General features: G+C 46.2%; 1 protein-coding gene and 1 long non-coding RNA gene across 2 annotated transcripts in view; one reads left to right on the top strand and one right to left on the bottom strand.

The window, feature by feature from the left end:
- Positions 1–6,064: 6,064 nt before the first annotated feature.
- On the bottom strand, positions 6,065–18,285 carry LOC132536822 (cytochrome P450 2A13). Its single transcript, XM_060185973.1, has 9 exons — positions 18,069–18,285; positions 17,643–17,805; positions 16,028–16,177; positions 15,732–15,892; positions 10,847–11,023; positions 9,321–9,462; positions 8,733–8,920; positions 7,764–7,905; positions 6,065–7,259 (listed from the first exon to the last, which is right to left on the bottom strand). Exons 1-9 carry the CDS (start codon positions 18,252–18,254, stop codon positions 7,078–7,080), a joined length of 1,491 nt encoding a protein of 496 aa, XP_060041956.1. The 5' UTR covers positions 18,255–18,285; the 3' UTR covers positions 6,065–7,077.
- LOC132536823 (uncharacterized) overlaps positions 16,658–18,906 on the top strand; it is a 298,410-nt gene continuing 296,161 nt past the window's right edge. Inside the window, exon 1 of the long non-coding RNA XR_009548361.1 lies at positions 16,658–17,079. This is a non-coding gene — a long non-coding RNA (uncharacterized LOC132536823). The remainder of the gene's footprint in view (positions 17,080–18,906) is intronic.

Here is an 18,906-nt window from a genome sequence, read left to right as displayed (position 1 = left end):
ATGGTTTTCTCATTGTAATCTATCTTGGTCTTTATGTAAAAATACCTTTATTTTATCCTCTTAGTAGAAGTATAGAATTCTGTACCCAGCTTAGTGAAATAGCTCACTTGGATAGTGTACTGCTTTGCCATGTGCAAGATTCAGATTTGAGCCCATATTGAAGGAATTTGGTGCTGTGGTTTCTTTTAATTCCCCTTTTTCTATTAAAAAAGAAAAAAAGAATTGTATACCTACAGAATAGTTGGGGCTTATGGTACCCAGTGCACCCTCAACATAGTAAAATGATTATTTTACTATTTTCTTTTATATATTTCATTTATTTATTTTGGACAGAGACAGAAAGAAATTGAGAGGAGGGGGGAGATAGAGAGGGAGAGAAACAGAGAGGTACCTGCAGCCCTGCTTCACTACTCATAAAGCTTCCCCCGTGCAGGTAGGGACTGGGGGCTCGAACCTGGGTCCTTGCACACAGTGAAGTGTGTGCTCAGCCAGGTGTGCCAATACTTAGCCCCTGTTCTGTTGTTCTCTAAACTCGCTTGTTGCTTTTCAGTGGTCCCGTATTCAATCTAATAGTCATTCCTCTGTTGGAATTCTTTTCCACTGTGTGTGATTTAAACTGTGCTTCCCTGATGACTAAAGATGTTGAACTTCCCGTTTGTACTAAACATACTTTTCATCATGCATTTGACTCTAATTAGTGAGCTGTAAGAGTTACACATCTATTCTGGATACAGTTATTTGCCTTCAAGCTTGATAATTTTCCCTCCTCTAACTCATCTCTTGAATTCATGTTGTAAACATATCATCTCAGATGTTCCATTTTTTTAGCCCAAGAATTTCCTTTTGTCTCTCTCCCATTGTTTCTAGTTCTTGGCTATTAAGAACATTCTGTTCCTATCTGCTAGTTCCATATTTGCTGTCATTTCTGGATGTGTCTTCTCTGTCTCTCTTTCTCTCTTTGCTGTGCGTTCTTATTTTTATCGTCTACTTCTCCACTGTCTACATATTTTTATAATATTTTGTTTGATGCTTGGCAATTTTGGCCTACAGAGAAGACCATTTAAAGAGCTCGTTAAGGGTTTTAATTCATTTACTCACTGTTCTGGAGGCTGAGTCCAGAGTCAAGTTGTTGGCAGGCTGGGTTTCTCCTGCTGCTGCTTGCATTACAAGTGGCCATCTTCTTGCTGTGTCCCCACTGGGGTTTTCCACTCTGTACTCACTTCCTCGTCTCTATTTGTATGCCCTCAATTCTCTTATTTGCCTCTGTACCACCAAGCTTTTATTTTTTAATTTATATTTTATTTATTTATTTATTTATTTAATTTATTTTTATTATGGGATTACTTACTTGTATGATTCTGCTGCTTTCATTAATCTCTTTTTCTCTTTCTTTTTGCCTCCAGGGTTATTGCTGGCGCTTGGTGCCTGCACTATGAATCCACTGCTCCTGGAGGCCATTTTTTCTACTTTCTACTTTACTGGATAGAACAGAGAGAAGTTGAGAAAGGAGGGGAGACGAGAGGGAGAGAGAAAGAGAGACACCTGCTGACCTCACCACTTGTGAGACATCCTCACTGCAAGTGGGGAGCCAGGGGCTTGAGCCTGGGTCCTTGCGCTTAAGCAGTAGTGCCACCGCCTGGGTCCCCTCTCTTTTTCTTTTTCTTTTTTTCTTTTCTGCCTCCAGAGTTATTGCTGGGGCTCAGTGCCTGCACCACAAATGCACTGCTCCTGGAGGCTATTTTTCCCCCTTTTGCTGCCTCTTTTTTTTTTTTAATCGTCGTCATGGTTATTATTATTCTCCTTATTGATGTCATTGTTGTTGGATAGGACAGAGAGAAATGGAGAGATGAGGGGAAGAGAGAAAGGGGGAGAGAAAGATAGACACCTGCAGACCTGCTTCACCGCCTGTGAAGTAACTTCCCTACAGGTGGGGAGCAGAGGGCTTGAACTGGGATCCTTACGACAGTCCTTGTGCTTTGCGCCACCTGCGCTTAACCTGCTGCGCTACCGCCTGACTCCCAGCGTCTTCCTTTTTCACCCCTAGGATGAAGGTCTTCATCCCAAAGAGACAGTGGCAGCAGTAGTAGAGATATTACAGGAGTTCGGTGGAGTGCGGCCTTCTGTTTGCCACCTAGTAGTTGCATCTCTCTCTCTCTCTTTTTCCAGAGATTGCTTTTTCACGAGAGATCATGTAACCCAGTCATTTATCCTTCAGGCTGAAATCTTTGCCGTGAACGTGCATCCTCTCTCTCTCTCTCTCTCTCTCTCTCTCTCTCTCTCGCTTCTCTCGCGCACATTCTTGCTCTCTCCATCGACCAGTGACCAAAGGAACCTGATTTTAGTATCTATTGGTATAATCACATTCCCAGTCTGTATGAAATTCCTTTTCCCCTTTGCCTTGGTTCAGGATTCCATCCATGACAGTGCACAACACCTTTGGCTTCCTTTCACTTGGGAGCGATTCTCAGCTTTTGTCTTTCTTGACCTAGACCTTTTCAACAGCACAGAGTTGTTGTTTTGGAAATTGTCCAGACCAGGACTTATTTGTTATTTCCTTTTCTAGTTCTCACTTTATTTTAACTCTCTGACCACTTCTCCCCTTTCTCCTTCTCTTCTTTCTCCTCCACCACCTCCTCCTCCTCTTCCTTTTGATGTACTTATTTTTATTAGTTATTTAACAGTGTTTCACAAAATTAGAAGATTTCATGACTCCTCTTTTTCCTCCTTCCCCTCCCTCTTCTTTGAAGTCATGGTAATGCTGGTTCGCAGGTACAATTTCAGAATGCATGTTCCCAGGGGGCGGGCTGTGGCACACCTGGTAAAGCTCATACATTACCACTCCCAAGGACCCAGGTTCAAGTCTCCAGTCCCCAGCTGAATTGGGGGAAGTTTCATGAGTGGTGGAGCAGTGCTGCAGGTGTCTCTCTGTCCCTCCCTCATCTCACCATCTCTCTATTATTCTTTGTTTCTCTCCATTTCTCATTTTCAGGGGGGAAACAGCACACACAAACAGAATGCATACTGCTACCCTACTGCAACCACTGAATGTCATATTCACCCCTCCCCAACTGGACACCCTCCACTCTTCACCCTTGTCCCTGGCCCCCCCTAAAAGCTCTGTTCTGCAGTCACATTCGAAAGAAGATGCCTTCATTTGACATTATCTCTTTTGTCCTTGATGGTTTCTTTTAAAGAAGAAATAAAAGAATATTTTATTTTAATAATTTTAAGACACACATAGGCACCAGGACACTGCTCAGCTCTGGTTTATGGCGGTGGCAGGGATAGAACCTGGGAACTCTGGTGCCTCAGGCCTGAAAGTCTATTGCAAAACCACTGTGCTTTCTCCCCAGCCCTCCCTGAAGCTTTCTGTTAATTTGTTCTGAGCACATTTATTTGTTTTTTTAATATATACTTTTTTGCCATCAGGGTTATCACTGGGGCTCAGTGCTTTCATGACAAATCCACCGCTCCAGTGTCCATTTTGATTTGTTCTCTTCTTTTATTTGATAGGACAGAGAAATTGAGAGGGAGGAGGGGATAGAGAGGAGGAGAGAGAGAGACCTTGCAGCACTGCTTCACTGATTGTGAAGCTTCCCCCTGCAGGTGGGGAGTGGGGGCTTGAACCTCGGTCCTTCACATGGTAACTTGTCTGCTCAACTGGGTGCACTAGAGAGGATACAGCAGTTCACTACTCTATGGTTTGTGAAGCTTCCACTTTGTATGGTGTGCGCCCATGTGGTAGCTGGGAACTCGAACTCAGGTCCTCCCACATGGTAAAGTGTGTGTTGTATAGTGAGCCACCTCTCAGTCTGGAGCTTGTATTTTTGCATTCTCTTAATACTGTCTTGTGCAAAACAGACACTTTTACTTTTTTTTTTTATAGACAAAGAGAAACCAAAGGGAAAGGGAGGGGATACAGGAAAGAAACAGAGAGGCACTGTAGCCTTACATCACCATTTGTGAGTCATCTTCCCTATAGATAAGGACCAGGTGCTTGAACCAGGGTCCTTGTGCATGGAAACATGTGTGCTCCATCAGGTGAGTGAGTGCCTGGCTTCACAGATGTTTTTACCTTATATGAAGTCTGTCGATCATCTGGTTCTCTCATAAATTGTGCCTTTGGTGCTGGACTTTTGAAGTCTTTGCCCAATTTGAGGTCACCTAGACTTTCCCCTATGGTATCCTTTAAGAGGCTTATACTTTTTGTTTGTTTGTTTTGGATTAACCCTGATGTGATCAGCAAGCATCCTGATTGTGACCAGATTGATTAATTATCTTTAATGTGAGTGTTCAACCAGGTGCGCCACCACCTGGCTCCTAATTAACTGTTTTTACCCAGAGCACTGCTCAGCTCTGGCTTGTGGTAGTGCTGGGGAATTGAACCTGGGACATTGGAGCCTCAGGCAAGAAAGGCTTTTTCTATAAATATTAGGTTCTCTCCCCAGCCATTTATTAATTTATTTATCTATTTATTATTTTTTATAGATACAGAGAGAAACCAAAGAGAGGGGAGGGGATACAGGAGAGAGAGAGACACCTGTAGCACTGCTCTGACTTGTGGTGGTGTGGAGGATTGAATCTGGGACTTCAGAACCTCAGGATGAAAGGCTTCTTGTATAACCATTATGCTATTTCCCCCACCCTTTGATTCACATTTGAATGCTGAACCAGTTTTCTTTTTTAAAATTTATTTATTCCCTTTTGTTGCCCTTGTTGTTATTATTGTCGTCATCGTCGTCAGATAGGACAGAGAGAAATGGAGAGAGGAGGGGAAGACAGAGAGGGGGAGAGAAAGACAGACACCTGCAGACCTGCTTCACTGATTGTGAAGCGACTCCCCTGCAGGTGGGGAGCCAGGGGGCTCTTTACTCTCCAAAATGTCCTTTTGAGGGCTGGGGAGATGTCATAATGGTTATGCAAAGACTTTCATGTCTGAGGCTCTGAGGTCCCAGGTTCTATCCCCAGAGCCACTAGAAGCCAGAGCTAAGCAGTATTTTGGTCTCTCAGTGCTCTGGTCTCTTTGTCTTTATATCTATCCCTCTATATCTCTCTCATTAAGTAAAAAACATTTAAAAAGATATACTTGCAGATGTGCACATTTCACAGATTAAAAAAAAAAGTTTGTTCTGAAAACCACCACCACTTCCAGAGCTGATCTGGGAAGAGAGGTTCTGTCCACTCACATCTGAATTCTCAAGAGAGACACACTGCTAGAACCCACTGTCCCCACCCACACCTGCCCCATGTCATGTCCAAGCTGTGTGACATTAGGCACTTGCTTAATCTTACTTTGAGTCTTGTGCCCATTTGTGTAACACACACACACACACACACACACACACACACACACACACACACACGCACTGCTCAGTTCTGGCTTATGGTGGTGCCAGATATTGAACTTGGGACCACTGGGGGCCTCAGGTGTGAAGGTCCAGTGCTCTAAATGTTGAGTTATCTGCCCTGCCTTATGTGTTCATTGTTCAGATACTGAGCATCAAGAGGGGGTCCAAACACTGGCTTTTTCAAAATGGTGGGTCCCAGATTCCAATATGATGAGTTGTGGGTGCTGCAGTTTCATGATTCCATAGTTTTGTCACTCCAGAATACTTTGATTATGGAGTAAAGGTCTACTAAAGGGACATGCATAGGGTATGACTTGACACAGGAGGCTAAAGAATGTCTTTGGTAACAATATAAGGCATGACTCTGTGGACCTGTTCTCTCTCTTCTCCCAAATGATCAAGAAATAACCAATTTATGGAACCCAATTGCAAACCACAGTATTGGAAATTCAATGACTTGTGAATCAAAAATTTTAACAGGGAAGGAAGAAGTATGTTGAGTTGGGTAAGCTCATCCAGCACCTTTGAGTGAACAATAAAAAGTCACCAGGAGTGGTCCATGAGGTTGATAAAACATTGGACCCTCAAGCATGAGGGCCTGAGTTCATTCGCCAGCCTTGCTTATGCAAGAGTGAAGCTCTGGTTTGTTCTCTCTCCCTTCTCCCTTCAAATAAATAAATCTAAAACAAGACAACATGAAACAAACAAACAATCACTCTTATGAATCAGAGAGTCTATACAACTTTCAGAGTTTGCAGGGCCCCATGTCCTCCCGACTTAATCTCAAGTGCTTCAAGTGGGATGCATTTGGGTGGGGGATGTTTAAGCATATGGAACATTTAGTTTAAGGAACACAAAGCTGTGAGGATGGTTGATGTGTGTGGATGTTCAGATTGTGTCCCGCACAAGGATGCCACTTCTAAGAGAACAAACACAGTGTTGGGGAATAAAACAACTCTCAGGTGATTATCATTCTCCTAGCTGGAACTTACAGCAGATCCTAAGGGATCCACCACAGAGAGTCTCAGCTTCAGAGACTCACAGCAAAATGAGTACATTCTGCACTCAGCTGGTGCACACATTCAGCACTTATTTCAGTTCGGTGCAACTTCAGAACACACACTTCAATTTTCAGAGCCCCAGTTAGTGTCACCTGTGAAGTGGTAGTGGACACTGTTCCCTGTCAGATAGTGTTGAGGGTGCTAAAATGAGTGAGTGAGAAGCCTGGGGAGATGCATAGTGGTTATGCAACAGTCTTTTATGCCTGAGATCCCAAAGTCCCAGGCTCAATCCCCAGCACCATCATCAGTCAGAGCTGAATAGAGAACAGTGCTCTGGTTTTAGAAAAAGAAAAAGAAGGAAGAGAAAACAAAGGAAAAAGGCAGTTACATTCATGCCTAGTGAAATGCAGAAGAAGAGAATGGATAAGTAGAAAAAGGAAACAGAATAAAGTGTGCGTGTAGTGCTTTTAGCAGAGCGCAGACACAGAGTACTTGCTCGGCAACTAATATCAATTGTTATTCTTCTTCATAGCGTAGTGGCAAGTCTCCCTTCCACTTGCGCCAATGCTGAAGCATCTATCTCTATCTAGCAAGGCGAGCAGACAATGCCTTCTTTTCCTATACACCTTGCTCCATTCCCCCAAGCCTACAACTTGCCTTAGCCCCGCCCTCCCACAAGCCCCGCCCCATGGCACCGCCCCTCCGCCCCGCCCTGGCACAGCTCTGGCTCAGCGGGGCTGGAAGCTTATGGTGTAGGTCGGTGGGATGGTAGCAAAGCCCACGTGTTTGGGGGATACATCGATGTCCTGGGGTGACTGGGGGGACTTGAAACGGAAGTTCTGCATGATGGTGGTGAGGAAGAGGAAGAGCTCCATCCTAGCCAGGCCTTCTCCGAAGCAGTATCGCTTCCCTAAAGAGATGGGGGTGATGTGTGGTTGGTGAGGCCAAGGTGAGACCAGCTCTGGAGGCAGCTTTTCCCATTACCCACTGAGAGCTGCATTTGTCCAGGACAAAGAGCTGGGCTCTTTCAAAGATGTCTCCTTAAGTTGTCAGCCTCAGTTTCCCTCATACATGAGGTAGGGTGAGCCACACCAGGGTGTAGCAACGGGGACTTTAGACTCCCTCCACTGTCACTCCCACATTCAAATGTAGTGGCTGGGCTGTTCTTTCCAGAATCTGAAGAATTTAACTGAACCTGGACTCAATCTGGGCACTGATTTTCCCCGTCTTGAAAGATAGAGACTTTGTCCTATGACTGGGGATATGCACTTGGTGGGGGGAGGGGTTTGCAACTGGCTGGTTACAGGGTGGACCCTGAGGAACGTTTCTAGGCTGCAGGCTGGGGAGAGGAGCTGGGAGTAAGGAGCCCCCCACGAGGTGAGAGGTGGCTGGGCATCAGAGGCTGGTCTCTTACCAATGGAGAAGGGCACGAAAGCATCATTCTTCTTAAACTGCCCATTCTCATCCAGGAAGTGCTGGGGGTTGAATTCTAGGGGCTTGGAGAAGAACTTGGGGTCTCTCAGCACGGAACCCAGCATAGGGAACACTTCTGTACCCTGGGAAGGAGAGAGAGAGAGGGGCATTGGCTTTATTTATTGGAAAAGATATATACATACATATATATATATATATATATATATATATATATATATATATATTCAGAGCACTGTTCAACTTTGGCTGATGGTGGTTGTTGGGGATTGAACCTGGGACTTTGGAGCTTTGGGCATGAAAGTCTCTTTGCATAACCACCACTATGCTGTCTCCCCAACTGAGAGGGACATTGGATCAGATGGGTGGGGTGGCTGGAGGGGTATTTGGATGCCGGGTGGGGAGGAGAAATGGGAGGTAGGGGTGTTAGGGGCCACTAAGTGAGGAGCTTTGGGGACCTGAGATTAATTTTTTGAGGCAGGAAATTCAGGGCACTTGGGGACTGGGTCTTCTAAGGCAGAATGTTTGGGCAACATGGGAATTGGATTTTCTAAGACTGGAAGATTTGAGGGCACGGGACTGAGTCTTCTGAGACAGAATGTTTGGGGGATATGGGATTCAGATCTCCTGAAAAGGGGGTACAAGCAACACAGGCTTTGTGTTTACTGAGACAGGCCTGCAGTTCATGCCTCTCTAGGAGGAGGCTGGTGGGGGGGTCTGTCTGTTCCCAGAGACTGGAACTTTGAGGTGGGGGGGGAATGGAGTTTATATTCCCTGATGTAGAAAGTGAGGAGAGAGACATGATTCAGGAATCACTGAGTGGAGAAGATAGAGGGGGTGTCTTGTTTGGGAGAAATTCTTGATTGAGGGATGGGGGCAGGGGGTGAGAAGCATCTAGAAGAAGTGATGGGGTACTAAGTGGCAGATTCTTCTAATTGGGGTGGAGCAGCACCTTGGGCAGGATGAATTCTCGAAACTTAGTGTCCTTGATGACTCTGCGGGACACGCCCATGGGGATCATGTCTCCAAATCTTTGGATCTCATGGATCACCGCCTCTGTGTAGGGCATCTTGGCCCGGTCCTCGAACTTGGGTTGACGGTTCTTGCCAATCACCTGGTCAATCTCCTTGTGGATCTTGGCTGGAGGAGGAAGGGATGTGTTTAGGTAGCTAACACTCTCTGGGCTGGGACAATTGGATAGGCACAATTGGATACGGTCTGCATGACAGACACTCGTAACAAGGGCAGGAGCTATTTAAAACAGATGCTGCTGGCTCAAGGTCCTCCTCCTGCAAGGAGAGAGCTTTTGGAGACTGAGTCTGAAAGAGCATCACTGGGCACACTCCGGGCTCAGGCCAGGAACTATTTTCCATCAGTTCAGATGTTGTTCGTACTTAACAGCAAACAAAACTGAACTGTGTATCACCCACTGTGGGTGACTGAGGGTCTAGGGATCTGGGAGCAATGGGGACACTGCAGTAGGGTCAGAAGGTCCTTGAGGGTCTGTGGGGCGCCCCCTTCCTGTCCCCTCCAGCCTTACCCTCCACATCTGGGTGCTTCATGAGCAGCAGGAAGCCATAGCGCATAGTCGTGCTGACTGTTTCTGTGCCCGCAAAGAAGAGGTTCAGCGTGGTCAGCACCAGGTTCTTCATGTAGAACTCTGTGTTGGGGTTCTTCTTCTCCTGCAGGCAGAGATGTATCAGGCTGAACCTACTGCCCTTGAGGTCCTTTGGGGTTCTCCCTGGGACCCTTATCTTTTGGATCCAGACCACAGGTGGGGAAGGACTCTAGTTACGCGAGGCTCTCTTTGGTCTCCTGGCCTCTTTACAGGCTGCTGGCTCTGCCTCAAATGCTCTCCGCACACACTCTTCCCAGTTCCTTCTCTTGCAGCTTAGTTGCCACTCTGAATGGCAGGGATATTTCAAAAGAGAGGAGTAGACAGAGGTAGTGAATAAGAGACAGAGGAGGCAGAAGCGAAGTAGCCTGGGAGAGTAGAAGAGAGAGTTTTTTTTTTTCTTTTTTTTATTTTTTTCCACACCCTGCTTTATCTCTTGGTCAGGAGTCAGTGATTAAGCTAAGAAGCCTATTGATAGTTTTTTTTTTTTTTTAAGAAAGGATTAATTAACAAAACCATAGGGTAGGAGGGGTACAACTCCACACAATTCCCACCACCCAATCTCCATATCCCACCCCCTCCCCTGATAGCTTTCCCATTCTCTATCCCTCTGGGAGCATGGACCCAGGGTCATTGAGGGTTGCAGAAGGTAGAAGGTCTGGCTTCTGTAATTGCTTCCTCGCTGAACATGGGCATTGACTGGTCGGTCCATACTCCCAGTCTGCCTCTCTAGAAGAGAGAGATTTTTTGAGACACAGAAACAGCATTTTAAGCAAGACAGTTCTATTCCACTGAAAAGTCCTGAAGCTTCCTCTGGAAGAATCACTGCCTTGGTCCTTTCACCTTGAACTTCTTAGTCATTATCTCTTTTCATCTCAGAGGAAAACTGGCATCTAGATGGGTGTGACAAAAGGAAGTCAGTGTGACGAAGTGTGACAGAAGGAAGCCAGGTCACCTGACCACACAGGCAAAAAGAGGGACTGAAGGAGAACATGAGATGGGTAGAAGTATCAGTCTTGGAGTCGAGTCTGGGGTTTTGAGTCAGGGCCCACAACTTCTTCATTCTGTGGTTTCAGAAGGCCACTTACACTCTCTGGGCCCCGGTTTCCTCATTTGTAAAACTCAGGCCTTATTGGACAAGCTGTCCTGAGTTCTAAGTCTATGAGTGCTGTAGACACTTAGAGCAGTGCCAGGTGCCCGGTCACAGTGAGGAGTTTTTGGTGTTAAAACTCTCCTGTTTCTCCTGACCCAGTCTTGCCTGTGGGTGAGGCCTCATTGGTAAGAACAGTAATGGTCTATAAGTGGGATTGTGAGGATTACCATGATGGGGAGGTAGCTTGAGTGGGTCTCTTTTGTCCCCCTAACCCCAGTTTGTGCCATCTACACACACACACACCACACCACACACTTGGTGGATTCCACCCCCCACCCCCCCCCCAGCTGCATTGTACCTCCTGCATGCGGATGAGGAAGGAGTCGATGAAGTCCCGTGGAGAGTTGGGATCCAATGTGTGTTTGTTCTGTTCCACCTTCTTGGATATAAAGTCCTCCAGCCCCTGCAGCTCCTTAAAGGCCTGTTGTTGTGGCCCTGGCAGGTGTTTCATCACTGAGTAGAACATCTCATAGAGCTGCAGGTGGAAGAAGATGGGGGAAGGAGAAGAGGGCTATCAGTTAGCAGGTTATAGTGGGACTTTCCCAAGGCAAGGAAGATGCTGGTTTAAGGCACCTGTCCTGGTGTCTAGGTATTTAGGTAGGCTTGGATGGGAATAGATATCTTAAATTTTTCCTTGAGTGAAGTGTGAGAGTCCCTGTCCAAGAATGTAGGTGATTGGATTAGAACGCATATTTGCGTTTCAGCTGAGGCTGCACTGAAACACACTTCATGTATTCATGTGAGGTTGGATAGGGTGACATGTGCCCAGGTGGGTAGCAACTCAAATGGGACTGGTACTCAGATTTAGGCATTCAAGAAGGCTCAGTTAGAGACAGTTGTCTAGAGATTGGGGGAATCTGAATTGGGGGCTCTGCATAGGTGTAATTAAAGTGAGGTTGGTATTCAGGTATTCCAGTGGGGGAGATAACTTCAGTATTCATATAGCCAAAAAAAGGTACCTAGGTGCCACCTCCGTAGGTGAGCCTATTTATCTCTCCTTTTGTCACCCATAGCAAAAACAGTAGTTCATGGAAAAACATTTGTATAAACAGACTTTCTATAGAAAGAGACAAACAGTTCAACATCCAGGTTATAAGATACAGAAAAAAAACCCACCAAAAAAAAAAGGGGCCTACCATGTGATAACAAACTGAAAGCAGAAGAAGTCTATAAGACGGGACTCTAACCTGGTGAGCAACAAGAGGCTGTGCTGAAATCCTGGCATCTGAGTTCTACTCTGTAACCATGCAAGATGGGAATGTAAAATCCTTAAGGAGGGAGAGGGTGAGCTTCAGTGACAGTTCTCCTCAACCACACACAGAAGTTTGCCAGATTCAGAGAGATGAATCCATATTGGAATTTGGTTTCCATATAACAGTCCTTGAGGGCAAATTCCCTGCTAAAAGTCTATCAGAATATGTTCCTTGCGAGATCCAGAGCCCCAGCATGTGCCCTGTTCTCACACTCTAGACTGAGGCCCCTGCTGTATATCAGACCACTGTAACGTAATGACTATTGAATACTCAGATACCCAAACCTCTTCTCAGTTAATATCCAGGTTCAACACAGATATTCATATCTAGTTCCTCCCAGGGCATAAAGACCAATGAGAAGACACAGGAAATTACCCACTCTGTTGGACCAAGACAGTAACAGGGAGAAAGTCCCAAATTCAACAGAAATATTTAAATTTCCTAAGGAGGACATCAAAAGCATAGTCTTTAAGTATGCACACTAAAATGAGAAATTCAATAGAAGATAATGTCAGTAAAGTCAGGGAAAGTATGAGAGAAGCTTTAACACAAACAATCAAGATAAAGAATATAGTAGGGGAATATATATATATATATATATATTTTTTTTTTCATTCCACTAGCAGAAAGATAGAATCCAAGAACTGAAGTGGTGAGGTGGAAGATAGGTTACAGGAAAACATAAAGCAAGCAAGCAGTGTGCATGCACACACACACACACACACACACACACACACACACACACACACACACAGCAGCATAAAAAGTAATGAACTATAGTAAATGAATAAAATTGATAAGAGTTATAGGAACATTTCAAGAGGAGTAAATTTAGCATTATGGAGATCCCAGAAGGAGAAAAAAGAGAAAACAAAACAAAATCCTTATTTGAACAAATATTAGTTGACAATTTCTGACCTCACAATACCAATTTGAAAGATGTGTTCTAGGGAACTGCTAAAACGTGTGTCTGAAAATGTTTGTACGAATAAAAGACAACTACAAGATGGTTTCACTCATGTAGGGAATTCAGAGATATGATTTACATGAACTTGCAAAAAAAAAAAAAAAAAAGCCCAAACAAAACAGATGCTAGCAGACTGTAAGGTTTGTGAGAACTATGGTGGGAGGGTGGGGATACTGAACATTGGTGTTGGTTATAAGGTTATCTTAGAGTCATATAGCAAACTATTAACAACAAGTTTAAAAAAAAAAAGTCTGTGAGGTCCATGAGGTGGTATAATGGATAAAATGTTAGGCTCTCAGGGGTTGGGCGGTAGCGCAGTGGGTTCGAGCTCCCAGCTCCCCACCTGTAGGGGAGTTGCTTCACAGGCGGTGAAGCAGGTCTGCAGGTGTCTGTCTTTCTCTCCCCCTCTCTGTCTTCCCCTCCTCTCTCCATTTCTCTCTGACCTATCCAACAACGAACGACATCATCAACAACAATAAAAACCACAACAAGGATACAACAACAAGGGCAACAAAAGGGGGAAAAATGGACTCCAGGAGCAGTGGATTCATGGTGCAGGCACTGAGCCCCAGCAATAACCTTGGAGGCAAAAAAAAAATATGGGGTTCTGAGTTTAATCCCTGGCATCACATGTGCCAGACTGAGTGATGATTTGGTTCTTTCTCCCCTCTCTCTCTATATTAATAAATAACATTTTTAAAATGTTAAAAACAACAAAAACAAAAACAAGCCAAAAACACAAATAAACTAAACAAACAAACAAAAAAAGAAAGAAAAAAAATTCCCAAACTGAAGAAAAAGATAGTCTTAGAGCCAGGAAGCTCTAAGAATGCTAAACAAACAATGCTCACCAAGACACATGATAGTTAAATTGGCAAAAATCACTGATAAAGAATAAAAAATAAATAAAAGGACCAAATGAAAAGCAAAGATTCACTTATAAAGGTACCCAATAAGATTATCAGCAGATTTCTCAACAGAAATACTTAAGACTAGAAAGAATTAGCAAGGTGTGTTAAAAAATTTGAATGGAAGAAATTTCCACTCAAGAATACTCTATCTAGTTAGGTTACCAGTTAGGTTTGAAGGAGGGATCAAGAGCTCTGCAGACAAACAGTAAAGAAGTGTATTGCCACCAAACCAGTCCTATACAAATACTAAAGGAACTTACACAAAATTGAAATATAGAATAATCTCATCTATGGAGGGCAAATAAAGGAACAAAATAAGCTGGAGAGATAGCATAGTGAATATGCAACATGTCCTTCAAGCCTGAGGATCTGATGTCCTAGGTTCAATCTCCAGCACCACAATAGCAGGGCTCTAGTCCCTCCCCACCCCACCCCCACCGCCAGCAAGGAAAACAAGCAAAATCTAACAGGGACAAGTTTTTGGACTGGAACAGCAGAACTGAGGTTACTCAAGGGGATAGGTAGGTAGGAAAGTTTGTGTGTGGGGGGGGTGGGAAGGGAAAGGGTAGAGGGAGTTCATGGACTTTGGTGAGGAGATATTGAAATGGTAGGTGTGGCTCAGTTACACATTTAGAAGAGGTGTTCGATTGTACTTTTACAACATCTACACTCTTCTGGGCCTTGAAAACAAATTACATAACATTGAAAGAAAATCAGAGGGAGTTGGGCAGTAGCGCAGCAGGTTAAGCGCAGGTGGTGCAAAGTGCAAGGACCAGCGTGAGGATCCCAGTTCAACACCCCCCGCCCAGCGGCTCCCCACCTGCAGGGGAGTCGCTTCACACGCGGTGAAGCATGTCTGCAGGTGTCAACCTTTCTCTCCTCCTCTCTCCATTTCTCTCCGTCCTATCCAACAACAATGACAACAACAATAACTACAATAATAAAACAACAATGGCAATAAAAGGGAATAAATAAATAAAATAAAAAAGAAAAAGTCAGATGGGGGCGTGTGGGCAGTAGCACAGTGGGTTAAGCACACATGGTACAAAGAGCAAGGACCAGCGTGAGGATCCCGGTTTGAGCCCCCAGCTCTCCATCTGCAGGGGCGGTTGCTTCCCAGGCAGTGAAACAGGTCTGCAGGTCTGTCTTTTCTCCCCCCTCTGTCTTCATCTCCTCTCTCCATTTCTCTCTGTCCTATCCAACAATGACGACATCAATAATAACAACAATAGTAATTACAACAACAATAAAAACAACAAGGGCAACAAAAAGGAAATAAATATTAAAAAAAAAGAAAATCAGCTGGAAAGATGGAGTCTTTTAACCTAGTGCACCTGTTGGGTATACATGTTGAAAACATTTAAAAATATTTTATTTTAAATATTATTATTTAAATATTTAGTTACTATTGGATAGAGACAGAGAAATTGGGAGGTGGGGAGAGAGATAGAGTGGAAGAGACAGGTACCTGCAGCTCTGCTTCCCCACACTTGAAGCTTTCCCCCATACTGGTTGGGGGAGGGTTGAGCCTGGGTCCTTGCACACTGCAATGTGAACATTTAACCAGGGGTGTCACCGCCTGACCCCTTTTAAATTTTAACGAGAGACATACAGCGGGAAAGACAGAGATAGAGACATAGGGGCACTGCTCAGGTCTGGCTTGTGCTGATGCTAAGGATTGAACCTGGGCCTTAAGAGTCTTAGACATGAGAGCCTTTTTGCATCACCATCATACTATCCCTCCTAGCCCTCCTGTTGGATATTAAAAGTGTGTGATGCTGGGGATCACAGTTCCACGAAAGAGTTATCGTGGAACTGCTGAGCTGAGTTATCCCCTACAGCCTAGTTTTGGGTTTTGGGGGGATCGGTAGCCAGGAGTCCTTGGAAACTGGGTATCTGGGTTCAGGTGCGAGTGTTTGGTTGTCCAAGAGTGCAGCGATCTGGCTTGGAGGGTGGTCCCTGAGTGAGTGGAGGAGGATGGGAATTTGGGGGCAAATCTGCCCCCTCTGTCTCTGGGGGTGTCTCTGGGGCAGCCAGGCTGGATGGACTTACCTGCCCAGTAGATGTGGCTGTGAACTGGAAGCTCCCCAGCATCATCCGCAGCAGCGACAGGAACTCCTTGTCCTCATAGTCAAAGCGGTCGCCGAAGACGATGGAGCTGATGACGTTGGACACTGTCCGGCTCAGGAAAAAGGTGGGGTCGATGAAGGCGCCTGGGGGACCAGGGATGGGGGTGTTGAGAAGAGTCACCTGGACCGTCTGCAACGCTGAGCCCAGAGCAGGAGCATGGTGGGTGTGGGGAGGGCTGCTCTCTCCTTGCTCCTCTGTATCCCAGCTGCCCGGCTCACCCTTCGTGGCCCTGAAGGACTCGATGAGGAAGCCCGCCTCCTCCTGGATGCGCTCCTCGATGCCGCGCTTGCCGACGCCGAAGTCCCGCAGGGTGGTGATGGAGAAGCGCCTCAGCTGCTTGGCACGCTCGCCGTTGCTGAAGGCCACGCCTGGGGGAGGGAGGGATGGCAAGAGAGGGTTGGGATATGGGGATGGGGCCGCTGCAGGTCGGCTCCCAGGGGTCCCCAGGGTGGGGGCGGGGAGGTGCGCACAGAATGAGAACCCAGGTAGGGGTGCAGGGAGGGAAAGAGGAGGAGGGGAGGGGGCTTGGCATAGGGAAAGAGGGTAGGGGCTCAGGTGGACAGGGAGGAGAGAGGGAAGGGGAGAAAGGTGGATGCAGAAGGGGAGCACTAAGGATCAGAGAAACAGAAGCTGGGATAGATACTGAGTTGTTTTATTTTATGTATAGTTATTTTGGGGGGGAATAGAGAAAGAAAACAGAGGGAAAGGGGAGATAGAGAGGGAAAGTGACAGAGAGAGGGGGCTGGGTAGTGGCTCATCTAGTTAAGTGCACATAGTGGTAAGTACAAGGATCCGGGTTTTAACCCCTGGTTCCCCACCTGCAGGGGGTTGGTCATTTGACAAGTGGTGAAACAGATCTGCAGGTTATTTTATTTTATTTTATGTTAGGCAGAGAGATAGAGAGAGAGAGAGAGAAATAAGGCACAGCACGAAAGCTTTCTTAAATGTGGGGGAAGCCTGGGCTTGAATCTGGATTGCACACATAGCAAAGCAGAGCACTACCCAGGTGAGTTATTTTATTTGATTTGATTTTACTTGTTAGATACATACAGAAAAACTGAGAGGGGGAGGTGGAGACAGAGATAGAGATAGAGACCTGTAGCACATCTTCACTGCTCATGAAGCTTCTCGCCTGCAGGTGGAGAGCTGAAGCTTGAATCTGGGTCCTTGGGCATGGTAACGTGTGTTCAACTGAGTACACCACTGCCCAGCACCTCAAGTGAGCTATTTTTCTGATCCCTAGACCAAGTTGGCATACAAGAATCAGAAGGTAAGATGCCCAGAGAAGCAGAGACACATATAAGGAGAAGGAAGCAGAGGAGTGAGGGAGGGGAAATGAAATATGTGGAGAACTGGGAGGTAGAAAAAAAAATGGAGCCACACAGACAAAAGAAAAATGGGGAGAGACAGAAGTTGTCCGTCCAGGGAGAGGAGAGACTCACCAGCAGATGGGGATGGGTGGGTTGAAGCAGAAGGTGTGAGATTCTAAGGCAGGAAGGAGAGAGAGAGAGGGGGAGAGAGAGAGAGAAAGAGACAGAGAGAGAGAGAGAGAGAGAGAGAGGTGGAAGCACAGAAGCTGAGAAAAAGACACAGAGTAGCGATTAGAGTTCATAGCAGAAGCCCAGGTGCTCCTGAGAGACTCAGAGAAGGGAGAGACGTGGAGAGTGAAAGAGGGAGAGAGAGAGGTGTGGATAAGTATAGACACTCAGGCAAGTCAGAGGAGCCCCTGAAGAGGCCATAGCCAGCTAGGCCGGGAGGCCTGGGCCACAAGCTCCAGGGCATGGGGCCAGCAAAGTCCTCTGGGGAAACTGAGGCCTCGGCGCCTGCCCTCACCATAGCCATTGAAAAGCCAGTCGAAGGTGGCGTTCTCCCCGCGCCCGCTGAACTCCTCTGCCTGGTCCACCAGCGCCTCTTTTACCGCGTTATATCCACACAGCACCACGATGCGCCGGTGCCCCATGTGCACGGTGAACACTGACCCATAGCGCTCCCTGAGCTGAGGGGCAGGGGGAGAAGGGGGTCAGAGGGCAGGGCCCTGTGCCTGTATGGTCCCAGCAACAGGACCTGGGGGGCTTTTCCCAGGATCTGATAGACAGGGGTAGGGCGCCCCCAGATCTGGCCTTCTCTACTTGGGACCCTGCCCTGCCCCACAGAACCCCCTTTCCTCAGGCTCCCTTCTTGCTGACCCTCTGCCTTAAGGTCACAGCTACACGGGGGTCCCCATCCCTCCCAGCCCCTGGCATCCAGGGCCAGCCGCACCTTCATGAGGGAGTTGTACATGTGCTCCGTGTCCAGCTGGAGGTAGTTTCCGATGAAGGGCAGTGGTGTGGGCCCAGGGGGCATCTTCCCCAGCAGCTTCCTCTGCCTCTGCCGCCAGACAGACATCAGCACCATGACCATCAGACAGGCCAGCAGAGCCAGGAGCAGCAGCCCCGAGGCCAGCATGGTGGAGGTGGCAAGGGAGCAATGGCCAGATGATGAGGGCTGGGGAGCCTTTATACTGCTGGGGAGAGTGGTCAGGACTTTGATCTGATTATATAACCGGCCACTTCATCTCCAGACTGCAACCCCAAGCACACTTCCCGCTTACCTTGGGACATAGCCAACGAGGAAGAGGACTGTTATGTCCAGATTTCAGATCCTATTCCCACAGAGTGGAGGCCAGAATCACATGTAAAAGCAAAGAGCCTTTTCAGATAAGTCTTATCTGAAAAAAACTTTTTTACACATCACAACATTTTAACATTACTAATCATTCATGATTATAGGCAGCTGTCTCGCCTTTTAAATCTAATTTTTCTTTTTTTTTCTTTTTCTTTTTTTTTATTGGGCAATTAATGTTTTACATTCAACAGTAAGTACAATGGTTTGTACATGCATAACATTCCCCAGTTTCCCATATAACAATACAACCCCCACTAGGTCCTCTGAATCCTTCATGGACCTGTATTCTCCCCACACACCCCCACCCCAGAGTCTTTTACTTTGGTGCGATACGACAATTCCATTTCAGGTTCTACTTGTGTTTCTTTTCTGATCTTGTTTTTCAACTTCGGCCTGAGAGTGAGATCATCCCATATTCATCCTTCTGCTTCTG

This window comes from Erinaceus europaeus, chromosome 2, assembly GCF_950295315.1.
Source record: "Erinaceus europaeus chromosome 2, mEriEur2.1, whole genome shotgun sequence".
Taxonomy (NCBI): domain Eukaryota; kingdom Metazoa; phylum Chordata; class Mammalia; order Eulipotyphla; family Erinaceidae; genus Erinaceus; species Erinaceus europaeus.
This window is presented reverse-complemented; position numbering and strand designations above follow the sequence as displayed.